Below are 12,452 nucleotides of genomic sequence, written 5' to 3' on the forward strand. Positions count from 1 at the left end.
GGATGAGAAGTGAATGAAACAAGGTACACGGAATGCTTAGTACCCTGTCTGGCTATCCCGTAAACGCTCTGAGTTACCTAAATAATCTGAGTTACCTAATGAATAAATTCACTTCCATTGGGATTTATATTCTCCTCACACAAACGTACGCAGATGAGTTAAAAAGTCACTTATGGGTCAGTTACTAACGACCGAAACAATCTTCAGGGAAAGCTGCCATAATTTTCTTATAAAAAGAAAACAAACCCGCAAACGGCTCAAATGTTGCTGGCCCTTCTCCACCGGACCCTTTCCATTCCTTTAAAATAGGCCGGGTTGCAGAGAGACGACTGAGTGACAGTGCGATCGGCCAATCACAGGAGGCCCCGTCTCGGGCCCACCCCCGAGGCCTCGTCCAACCGCCTGCCGGTGGCTTCCGGAATGGGACCGTTGCGAGGAGGTCGGTTCCAAGTGGGCCGGGGCGCGGGGGGTGGAAGCAGCCCAGTACGCGAGGGCCGTGGCGCAGTGCGCGCTCAGCACCGTGCGGCTGATGAGCGCCTCCCGGCCCAGCGGAACCGCGAGGACTGACCTGTGCCTGGAGCCCATCCCAGCACACGGGGTCTGCCGCGAGTTCCTGGCGTCCCCTCTGGCGCCCTCTTGGAGCCACCTTCCCGAGCGGAAGTCCGCCTGCGGCTCGGGCCGTGGTGGGACCTGCTCGGAGGAATGGCGCTGCCGGGTGAGGCGTTGCGCAGGGCTCGACAACGGGGTCCCGCGGCCCACGTGTCTTGGCGAGTGGGCTGTCGCCCGCGGGAGGCTAGTGCTCGCCATTCGGGGGCCAGCCAGGAGGGGTCCTTTTCCCCTGCGGGGCAGGGGCATGAGCTCGGGCTCTTTGGGGGTCCGGCGTCTGACGGGGTGCTGGCCAGCGGTTGGGACTGCGGGCGAGTGGAGGAGAGGGTGGAGGTGGGTGCGGCGCGGGCTACGGGTTCCCCCGAGACTCAGTTGGGGACCGCAGCCGCGGACAACCCGCGGTCTGGCTTCACCCATTCATTTGACTCGCGCGGGCTTCCGGGCCAGGTGGCCTAAGAGTGATCTTTTGGCTAAATCGTCCTTCTTTGGACCGTAGTTTCCTCTTCAGCGAAAGGGGTGAGAAAATCACACCTCCTTGAGAGCTTACGAGCGTGAGTTCTGAAGTTAGGATGTCTCCGGGTACAAACTTGCAGTCTGCCACGTTTTCGTAAAGTGACCCTGTGCAAGTAACTTGACTCCTCTGCCCCTCAGTTTCTCATCTGTTAAATAGGTTAGTCTCGTAAATTACGATGGGAGTTAAATGAGACCATCTCCCTTCATAGTGTAGAACAGTGCGCGGCAATCAGTAAGTACTCATTAAACTGAACTACATTGCCAGGTATTGAGAGGACACTGTGCAGGATGCAACCTCGTGTAGTGTCACAGCAACTTGGGGAATGTGTACAATTTTATTATTTCCACTTAACAGAGGGAATCTCAGGGAAGAGATTCTTGCCCAGATAACTTGCCCAAGGTAACAATGAATAAATCTGTGGGCTCACTGCTCCGTTAATTGACAGGTTGAGGATAGTTGAGTTCCTGCAGTTGGGTTCTCAACTAGTTCACCTGTCTTAGGGCAGTTAACTATTTCTGTGACTCAGTATCTTGGTCTGTAAAGTGCACAGACTTGGGTATTGTGAGGATTTAATGACTAAATGCACACAGAGTACTTTAGCATAGTGTGGGCATACCCAGCTCATGTTACGTGCTCAGATTACAGTCCCCAAAGTTGTGTGGTTAATATCGTTGATATGAGGTGGGAAGATCAGGATACTGGCACAAATGCTATGTTAGAGGAACTTACAGTCTAGCTGGGAAAATGCTGGTCATAGTTACTAGATCTTAATGTACTGAGTACATGTATGTATTCAAGGCACTGGGGATTCAGCATTAGTATCTGGATCCCTCTTTTACGTCTTTACACACATCAGCAATTCTAATTGAGTTCTAGCCAGTTGGTCCAACCAGTTGGTCCCCTCGTTTAGAGCACCACCATCTTTTTTCTTGAGGTATGGCTGTGGTTTCCTGACTGGTGTCTCTCTTTCTATCCTTGCTCCTCTATAATCTCAGCACAGTATTGTTTCTTCTCAACACAGAGTTCCTGTTAAAATGTAAGTCAGATCACTTCTCTGCTCAAAATTTTCTCACTTAATAAAAGCCAAAGTGCCCCTAGGGTCGTCTGGGTTTGACCTCTGCTGTGTCTGTCACCTTGTCCTGCTTCTCACCCCTTGCTTAGTCCTCTCCAGCCATGTTGTCCTCCTTGCTGGTGCAGAAAGCCTTGTCCGCATTCCAGATTCAGGGTCTTTGTACTTGCTTTTCTTCTTGGGATAGTTTCCCTCCAGATATCTTCATGACTTGCTCCTTCTTTTCCCTCAGATTTATACATAATATCTCTATTTCTTAGTTAGGGCTTCCGAGGCTGCCATGTTTAAAGTTGCAGCTCTTCCCAGATATCCCTTACATTCTTTATTTTTCTCCATAGCACTTTTCACCTTCTAAGATGATGAATAATGTTTCTTAGTTATTTTGTGTCATGTCTTTTCCCACTAGAGTGTAAATTCCATGAGATTAGGGGATTTTTGTTCCGTTTCATGTTGTATTAACACCAAAAATAGTTCTTGGTACATAGTAGTTATTCAGAAACATTTCAAAAATGATGATCCACATTCCAGATCTGTTTCTAGTTTTTTTAAAGAGCTTTCACATTCTTTAGGTTATTTAATACACACAAGGGCTTAAGTAGCACAAACACTCATATCCCTAATGTAGGCATCCCTTCGTCAACATTCTCCCAAAAATAGCGGAGTGAGAACTCTTTAGATGGACCTGGGTTTGATTGTGTCTAGGCTGTGTCTAGGCTGTTCTGGTTGTCTTTCTTATTTGTAAAATACCTTTCTTAAGGGGTTCTAGTTCAAACTGAAGTAGACGATATAGGCAAAGGAGCATTAATTATAAATGTTAACCTTGTGATTACTGTTACTTGGAAGGTAGACTGTTCATGAAGCTGCCCATTTGAAAGGATTTTATTCCAATTAAAAGTAGAAATGTTTGACTCCCGAATTTCCCTCTGTCCCCTGGGGCATAATAGATGAGGACTGATTTTTTTTTTTCCCATTTATTCAGTAGATATTAATTCAGTACTACCACGTGCAAGGCTTGGAAATACTGGGATGAATAAAAGCAACAGTCTCTGTCCTCGTGGAGCTTATAGTTTAGCAGAGGAATCAGAAATTACTAAATTTAGTTTTAAAAAATATTGCATATCGCCCTTTCCAGTGCCCTTTTAAGGCTGACACAGTGCCTTAAGAGGCTAACACAGGAGGGTAAAGAAAGTCTCCATAAAACCCAGAGAAGAGATTTTAGAACTCCTCTCTGGATCCTGTCTGGAGTCACAACTGAACCGGAAGATTTTAAGTCTTAGCACTTACTAGTATGTGTATAGTTAATACCAAAGTCATTAAATTTAAACTTGACCTTTGGTTTGAAAAAAAAAAATACTGCATAGAATTGGAAGTTGCTTTGAATGGATATAGAAACAACAATAATGTAAAAGAAGGAGTAGCTAACATTTATGTAACCCTTATTTATATACATGCCACTAATTAAGATTTTCTAACTTAATGCATGTAATTCTAACAACCCCCAAGGTCGACACTGGTATTTTCCCGCTTGAGGAAACTAGCGCACACACTGGTTACGTTGTAACTGCCATGGCCACCTGGCTAAGAAGTGACAGAGCTGAGATTTAAACCTGGCCCCAGACACCTTGTGTTTCACCATAGAACCGGGACCTCATCCAGAGAAGGGCTGCTGGGGGGTTTCTTAAGGAAGAGATACTTGACCTGAAATCTGAAAGTTGACATTAAGCAGGAGAAGACATGCCAAAAAGTTGGGTAGGAAAGAACACGACTCGTTAGAGGAACAGAGAGGAGGGCAGAGAGCCACAGATGAAAGAGTGGGGGAAGAGATCCCACTGGGAAACAGGCAAGGCCACGTGAGGACTCGGGTTTGGATTTGTCCTAGGAGGCATTGGAGCTGCAAACATACCTGAGACGGGAATGGCATGATGAGCCCCTCGCTTTAGATGCCCAGAGGCTGCTGGGAGGACTGTCATTCAGATGGTTAAGACTGTGCCCACCGGTTCCCCAGGGTGGAGCCCCCCAGTTCCCTCACCCTTCCTCACGTGATTTGGTTCCCAGACCTTGGTGCGCCTCATCATTGGAACTGTGTATAGAACTTTGAATAGTGTGGAGTGTATTTATTTAACAATCATTTCCCCCCAAGGTTCAAGCACTGTCTTCCTGTTGGCCCTGACAATCATAGCCAGCGCCCAGGCTTTGACGCCCACTCACTACCTCACCAAGCATGACGTGGAAAGACTGAAAGCCTCTCTGGACCGCCCTTTCACAAGTTTGGAGTCTGCTTTCTACTCCATCGTGGGACTCAGCAGCCTTGGTGCCCAGGTGCCAGATGTAAAGGTAAGACCACTTTTGCCTTGGTGGCCTCATTCCTTCACTGACTTCCTTTTGTGTACTTCAGACCTTACTCCTGCTCATTGGAGAATACCCAAGGCTAAGCCAATATCATAAATATTTATATCAATCTGACAGATACTTTTTTTTTTAATGAATGACTAATGTATATTAGGACCATGCCATGTGTTTTAGTAAAGTATAAAGAAACCAAGTCATAAATCGTTTAGGAACTTTGTAGCTTTTACTGAAACTTTTACGGTGAGGCTAGGCTTTCCCAGTAGCTTAGACGGTAAAGAATTTGCCAGCATACTGGAGATTGCAGTTTGATCTTTGGGTGGGGAAGATCCCCTGGAGAAAGGAACGGCAACCCACTCCAGTGTTCTTGCCTGGAGAATCCCATGGGCAGAGGAGTCTCACGGGCAACAGTCCATGGGGTGGCAAAGAGTTGGATACGACTAAGTAACTTCCATTTCATTTCACTTCACTTGCAGTGAGGCTGTACTTGTTAAGTGCCCCGTGTGTGTGGCTAATAAATATTAAAGGAGTTCAAGATGGGGGAGCATTCACTTTTTATTAAACACTGACAGTTACAGCATCAGGCAATTCTGATATATTTTTTGAATCTTTGATGAGGAAAAATGCATCATGACTGAAACCTTTCCTGGATTTAGGGAAAGTCTTAAATTGTGAATTTACGTTTTATTCATTACAGCAACATGGACAGCTTCGGGCAGGGAATTAGGGCCAGGTTTCTCACATAAGCCTTGTGTGTCAGTTTCCTATAGTTGTGTAACAAATCACTATGAACTTAGGGATTTAAAACAACACTCATTTATGAATATATAGTTCTGTAGGTCAGAAGTCCAGGCAGGCTTGGCGGGGCTCTCTGCTTAGTGTTTCATAGGTCCCTTTGAAGGTGTTGGCCAGGCTTGGTTCTTAACCTGGAGGCTCCTCAGGTTGTTGGCAGAATCCAGTTCCTTGTGGTCGTGGATCTGAGGTCCCCATTTTATCACTGTCAAGCTAAGGGCTGCTGTCCACTCCTCACAGCCACTGCCTTTCTTCTCATCTTGCCCTGTCCCCACTTAGATCAGTCATGGCATGTTGAGTCCTTCTTAACTCTTCAAATCTCTCTGACCTCCTCTTCTGCTACCAGTTGGAGAAAACTCTCTGCAATTAAAGGGCTTACCTTTTAGGTCAGGCCTACCTGGAGAATCTCTCTAAATTTTAAAGTCTGCTGATTTGGGACTTTAATTACACCTGAAAAATCCCTTCATAGCAATTCTTAGGTTAGTGTTTAAATACATAATCAATGGATGGAAATCTGACAATGACATCTTTAGAATTCTGCCTTTCTTATACTAGCATGGAAATGGCCCCATATTTAAATGGTTTATGATTAAAGTTTATTTTTCACTTGTACTATAATATGGCCATCAACGCTTAGTTGGGGCTTTGCTCCATATTCTTCAGGCTAAGATTTAGCCTAATGGAGTAGTCCATTTCTGGAGTGTTATAGAGATGTTGTTACTTCTACAACTTCTCTTCAGAAGAGATACTTGCCACTTCTTTTTTCTTTCTCATTTCTTTGCCTAAAGCAAGTCCCATGGCCATGCCTGGGTTCAACAGATTAGGGCAATGTAATCTTCAGAGGACAGTGCATTTTAGGGAGTGGTAACGTGTCCAGTTAGCTGCTCAGTCCCTTTGCTAAGGCCTGTCTTAGCCTTCTCCCTGACTCTCAGATCCTTTTCATCTTTAACAGTCTCCCTCCGACCCCATCTTTTACTTATGGAACAAGCCAGGTCACTTGTCCTGGAGAATTTTCCACAGTCTGCCTTTGATTGATTATATCCTCATGTTGTTTTTGAACATATTTTCTTACCTCTTGGATTCTTATAAACCAATAGTTCTTGAGGCTTATATTCAGGGTCAGTTTGTAGGCAGTGCTGTGTACTTCCTTTTAGTGGATGCATAATACCTGATTGTTTCATTTTTAGTTATGATAAAGTTGAATCCATAGATTCAGGTGTTGTCACACAAGTCTCTCTCTTGTATACAGTATATAGCAGGGATTTGTTTTCTAATCTGTTCTGACAATCTCAATCTCTTAGTTGGGGATTTAGTTCATTTATATTTTTTGTAACTGCACTGTTGGGTTTAAGCCTACCATTTTGTTATTTTCTATTTGTCTATCCATTCTTTCCTCTTCCTTTCCTTTTAGTTTAAATCTTTTTTAAAAAATAGTTTATCTCTTCTATTGACTTTTTGCTTTAGTTTTTTAGCAGTTGATCTAGAGGTTGTAATATACATCTTTTAAGAAAAAACTTATTTATTTAATTGGCTGTACTGCGTCTTGGTTGCTACGTGTGGGCTTTCTCTAGTTGAGGTGTGTGGGGGCTACTCTAGCTGTGGTGGACAGGCTTCTCATTGCAGAGGCTTCTCTTGCTGGTGAGCACAGGCTCTAGGGTGCCAAGGTTTCAGTAGCTGCAGCTCATGGGCTCTGGAGCTCATAGGCTCTAGGCTCAGTATTTGTGGCCGGGCTTAGTTGTCCTGTGGCATATGGAATCTTCTGGACCAGGGTTTGGACCCATGTCCCCTGCATTGGCAGGTGGGTTCTCAATCACTGGACCACCAGGGAAGTCCCTGTAATGTGCATCTTAACTTATCACAGTATATTTTTAATTATTTTGCCACATCACGAATAAGGAAAGGACCTTATAACAAAATATTTCTCTTCAAACTCGCATCATTTGTATTACTGTCATTCTTTTTACTTTTTTGCAAGGATCACCGCCTTGAGCTGTCTGGTGTCTCAACATCTCATTTTGTTCAGTTTTATAGTTTTATATGGCAGTTTAATATTTTAATCCCATCTTGGTCAGAACAGGTAGTCCCAGTTGATGTCTTGCAATTTTTTTTTTTTTTTTTTTTTTTTTGATGCTCAAAATGTTCCATTTTTGCTAATGGGCCAAAATGTTTCTGTATGTGTGTGTTTTTGTGAACTGGCAGTCTTTGAGAATTTCTGATGTCCTCAGTTTATGTTTCCTGGCTGGGGCTAGAATCAGCAATTGGTATTATCTATTGAGTATCTCATATACGCCAGATACACTGGACATGTTATCTTGAGTGTTCTTAATTCTCAGTTCAGTTCAGTCGCTCAGTGGTGTCTGATTCTTTGTGACCCCATGGACTTCAGCACGCCAGGCCTCCCTGTCCATCACCAACTCCTGGAGTTTATTCAAACTCATGTCCATCGAGTCGGTGATACCATCCTACCATCTTATCCTCTGTCATCTTCTCCTCCCACCTTCAATCTTTCCCAGCATCAGGGTCTTTTCAGATGAGTCAGTTCTTCCCATCAGGTGGCCCAAAGTATTGGAGTTTCAGCTTCAGCATCAGTCCTTCCAGTGAATATTCAGGACTGATTTCCTTTAGGATAGAGTGGTCGGATCTCCTTGCAGTCCAAGGGACTCTCTAGAATCTTCTCCAGCACCACAGTTCAAAAGCATCAGTTCTTCGGTGCTCAGCTTTCTTTATAGTCCAACTCTCACATCCATACCTGACTACTGGAAAAACCATAACTTTGACTAGATGGACCTTTGTTGGCAAAGTAATCTCTCTGCTTTTTAATATGCTATCTAGGTTGGTCATACTTTTCTTCCAAGGAGCAAGTGTCTTTTAATTTTATGGCTGCAATCACCATCTGTAGTGATTTTGGAGCCCCCCAAAAAGTATAATCTGTCACTTTCCATTGTTTCCCCATCTCTTTGCCATGAAGTGATGGGACCAGATATCATGATCTTAGTTTTCTGAATGTTGAGTTTTAAGCCAACTTCACTCTCCTCTTTCACTTTCGTCAAGAGGCTCTTTAGTTCTTCTTCACTTTCTGCCATAAGACTGGTGTCATCTGCATAACTGAGGTTACTGATATTTCTCCCTGCAATCTTGATTCCAGCTTGTGCTTCATCCAGCCCATCACTTCTCATGATGTACTCTGCATATAAATTAAATAAGCAGAGTGACAATATACAGCCTTGACGTACTCGTTTCCCTATTTGGAACCAGTCTGTTGTTCCATGTCCAGTTCTAACTGTTTCTTCCTGACCTGCATACAGAGTTCTCAAGAGGCAAGTCAGGTGGTTTGGTTGGTATTCCCATCTCTTTAGGAATTTTCCACAGTTCTTCTATATGGTCAGAAATATTTTCCTGTAATAGCGGAGAAAACACAAATTCAGAAAGGTTAAGAAAATTGCCCTGTGTCTGCCAACCATCATCTGAATAATGGCCCCCAGGGTCAAATCCAGCTTGAAGTCTATTTCTTAAATAAGTTTACTGGAATACAACTATACCCATCATTTATATATTGCTTACGGCTACTTTTGCACTTGAACAGTAAAGCTGAGTAATTACTAAAGGGAGTTATCTGGCCCCCAAAGCCTGTTTATTCTCTAGCCCTTTATAGAAAATTTGCTAATCCCTGCTGTTTGAGAGCTGCATCTATTCAGAAATTCAGATATCTTCCTGACAGCTATTACTTGTTCCCGCCCAGTATTTCTGTGTGTAACTGTTGAAACCAACTTTCCTCATGTTGTTGTAAACCTTCTAGGTCAAGGTACCACCTGATAAAATTAGTTTTGTGCAAAAGAAAGTGCACAAACAGCAGAGTCATTAGCCCAAGCTTTTGATCTTGGCTCCATCTCAGTAAAATGGGAGTTCTGATGCCTTTCTCCTGGGATTATTGAAGAGATAATGTGAAATCACATTATGCCTAATAGGTAACAGGCCCATGAAAGGCCCTTTGATTGTTAACTATTGTTATAATTGATATTTTAAAACTTTTGCTTTTATTTATAATTCATGTCAGTTCAGACGGTGCTGGTGTAGATACTGTATGGGCAGCCCATGGTGTCTGTAAAGGGGCCTGGGAAGAGGGAGAACAGTTGGGAGGCATAGGGTGGAGCAGTCTTGACCAGCAGAAGTTTTCTATCATCAGGTATAGGAGAGAAAATGGGATTATTAGGTTAATTTTAAATTTTGGCGGATTTGAATGCAGATGAATGGTTTCTACTGATGGATTCAAACATCTGCGGGACCATAGGATTCAGTCCAGGGGCCTCATGGAGGAGTGGGGTGGTGATACCTTTTTTAAAAAGATTCATTTCTGCGTCTTTTGGCCGCACCGGGTCTTGCTGCTGCGCGCGGGCTTGCTCTGGTTGCCGTGCGCAGGCTTCTTACTGAGTGGCCTCTGTTGTTGTGGAGCACAGGCTGTAGGCTGGTGGGCTTCCGTAGTTGTAGTTCACGGGCTCTAGAGTGCAGGTTCAGTAGTTGTGGTGCACGGGCCCAGTTGCCCTGTGGCATGTAGGATCCTTCCCAGGCCAGGGATTGAACCCAAGTCCCCTGCGTTGACAGGCAGATTCCTAACCACTAGACCACCAGGGAAGCCCAGAACGCCACCTTTTAATCTGTCTCATGATTTGGAGCTGCATGTGGATTTAGATTGAACTCATGCCCCTGCGGGTGTTCCCTGCTGATGTCATGAGTTCGAACAGATGTTGGCCTGGGCTGATAGGCTAAAGCTATCCAGACAACTGCAGTGCACTGTGATTCGGGGGTAATTGTGTGATTCAGTTCAGCCGCTTAGTCATGTCCGACTCTGCGGCTCCATGGACTACATACAGCACACTAAGCTTCCCTGTCCATCACCAACTCCCAGAGCTTCCTAAACTCATGTCCATTGAGTCAGTGATGCCATCCAACCGTCTCATTCTCTGTCATCCCCTTCTCCTCCTGCCTTTAGTCTTTCCCAGCATCAGGGTCTTTTCAAATGAGTCAGTTCTTCCCATCAGGTGGCCAAAGTATTGGAGTTTCAGCTTTAGCATTAATCCTTCCAATGAATAATTCAGGACTGATGTCCTTTAGGATTGAGTGGTTTGATCTCCTTGCAGTCCAAGGGACTCTCAAGAGTCTTCTCCAAGACCACAGCTAAATGTGTGATTGGTGGTGGTGGTGGTGGCTTAGTCGCTAAGTTGTGTCTGACTCTTGGGACCCCATGGACTGTAGCCTGCCAGGCTTTTCTGTCCATGGAATTCTCCAGGCAAGAATATCGGAGTTGGTTGCCATTTCCTTCTCCAAATTGTTTGATTAGCTGTGGCTTTTTGTTCCTATTCAGTGGTTGGCTTCAAGATCTTGATTTCACAACTACACCACTGAGGGACCTGTGCTGCTTACTGAACCTTTCAGAATCTTTGTTTTCTCATCTGTAACATGGAAATAGTTATAGTACGCAGCTCACAGGTGATGGATGTAGGGTGGTTAGCATGGTGATGGCAGGTAATACGTGTGTAATCAGTATTAGCTCTTAATAGTACTATTATGTAATAGTGGTAGTTCATGTACATTGATGTTCTATTTTTTTATCAAACTGCCATCCGCATTAATGCCTACTGAACAGAAAGTGTTCCTCAAATATTTGTTGAATGAATGAATTGTAAACTTTAGCCTAATAGAAATGAAAGCTCTCTAAATGTGCCTCTTAATCAGAAAATAAATGGTTTAATCACATACTTCATTCTTCTAATCACTTATGAAACATGCTGTGGTGAGGGTGTGATGTGCACATTGTAAGCCGTGGAAGGAAGGGAGTCGTATGGACGTTTAGGAGCTGGTGGATTTCCTTATTAGAGATGCACATTAAATAGACCAGTTGAGAGAGAGTCTCTGTTACTGCCACTTCTGTGTAGTGGGGTGAGTCCTCCTCAGCTGTCGTTGCTTTCAGTGAGTAGGGAGAACTCCCTCAGTTCTGTTAGATCCACTGAGTTGGTTGCTCTCATAGGTAGGTCATTAGGGGAGATTTTGGTTATCTTGTCATAACAAAGTCAGCAGGAAAACTGAGAGGAATGGGGTTAAATAAGTATGAGAGGAGAGCATAGCTTTGGTAACAGTGGAGTGTGGAATGAGAGTTGGTTTTAACGAAGAATGAACATCTTTCATTTTGGTGTCAAGTACTGTATATGTAGGGCTTCCCAGGTGACTCTGTGGTAAAGAATCTGCCTGCTATTGCAGGAGAGATTGGATTGGGAAGATCCCCTGGAGGAGGAAATGGCAACCCCCTCCAGTATTCTTGCCTCCATATTCATGGAATTTTCCCCAAGAAGGGCCTGGCAGGCTATAGCCCATGGGGTCGAAAAGAATGGAATACTACTGAGCATACATGACCCTCCTACAAAGGCGTGTCTGTGGTTTCCTGTCTTTAGACACGTAAGAATTGGAGGCAAAGAAATGTGGACTTGGAGAAGTCTGGGGCCAGCTTCCTTCCTACGGGCTCAAGATCAACCATCCCACATAGGAAAAAAAGCAAACACAAGCTACCCACATTTTGAGCTTTGAAATCACGGACTGCTGGTAGATCTGTCTCTGCAAAGCAAGTATAGTAGGCATGATGCTGGTTTTACACAGGAACAAGTCATTTTTATAGTACAGAGAAAGGTTGTATAGCTCAGACTGAAGCCAGGCTGCCTGGGTCTAAATTCCAGTTTCTCCATTAAGAGCTGAGTGACCTGATGCTCCAGTTTTCTTATCTGTAAAATTCAGGTAATCGGAGGACCTAATGTATAGATCCTCTTATTAAAGGAGAAATGCTTATACAGCACTTGTCAACACTGCTTACCACATTTTAAGTACCCAAAAAGTGGTAACAATGATCATCATTGTTTGGGGCTTTGGATGTTGTTCTACTGTTAAAGCACCAGATGGCGACAAAGCACACATTAATTACCTACATTCTACTGAAAGGATTTCTTAAATAGATTGTTTTCTTCTTCAAATCCTTTTTAGATGTGTTGAACCTGAATTAGCTTTGGAGACATCTGAGTGAAGACATTACCATTTATTAGTTTTGTGACCTTCATGGAGTTACTTACCAGTGCTGAACCTCAG

General features: G+C 44.0%; 2 protein-coding genes and 2 non-coding genes across 10 annotated transcripts in view; 3 read left to right on the forward strand and 1 right to left on the reverse strand.

Moving 5' to 3' along the window:
• MROH8 (maestro heat like repeat family member 8) overlaps positions 1 to 936 on the reverse strand; it is a 58,068-nt gene extending 57,132 nt beyond the window's left edge. For 4 of the 5 annotated variants that reach the window (XM_070472604.1, XM_070472603.1, XM_070472601.1 and 1 more), the window contains exon 1: positions 247 to 410. Coding sequence is in view for 1 of the 5 variants with exons in the window: in XM_020892090.2 (XP_020747749.2) it covers positions 569 to 855 (287 nt within the window). In the remaining 4 variants the exon portion in view is untranslated. Of the gene's footprint in view, positions 1 to 246; positions 411 to 568 lie in introns of those variants that run through there. The other variant, XM_020892090.2, reaches the window with a different exon arrangement.
• The window catches only part of RPN2 (ribophorin II), a 51,221-nt gene continuing 39,114 nt past the window's right edge, over positions 346 to 12,452 (forward strand). For 2 of the 3 annotated variants that reach the window (XM_020892101.2, XM_020892103.2), the window contains exons 1-2: positions 346 to 439; positions 4,330 to 4,523. In XM_020892101.2, the coding sequence (XP_020747760.2) occupies positions 421 to 439; positions 4,330 to 4,523 (213 nt within the window). In that variant the 5' untranslated portion in view covers positions 346 to 420. Of the gene's footprint in view, positions 440 to 630; positions 716 to 4,329; positions 4,524 to 12,452 lie in introns of those variants that run through there. The other variant, XM_020892102.2, reaches the window with a different exon arrangement.
• On the forward strand, positions 3,321 to 3,442 carry LOC139036855 (small nucleolar RNA SNORA26). The gene has a single exon (XR_011489717.1). It is a non-coding gene; the product is annotated as a small nucleolar RNA SNORA26 (small nucleolar RNA).
• On the forward strand, positions 11,732 to 11,862 carry LOC139036852 (small nucleolar RNA SNORA38). Its single transcript, XR_011489714.1, has one exon. It is a non-coding gene; the product is annotated as a small nucleolar RNA SNORA38 (small nucleolar RNA).

This window comes from Odocoileus virginianus, chromosome 9 (assembly GCF_023699985.2).
Source record: "Odocoileus virginianus isolate 20LAN1187 ecotype Illinois chromosome 9, Ovbor_1.2, whole genome shotgun sequence".
NCBI classification, from domain to species: Eukaryota; Metazoa; Chordata; class Mammalia; order Artiodactyla; family Cervidae; genus Odocoileus; species Odocoileus virginianus.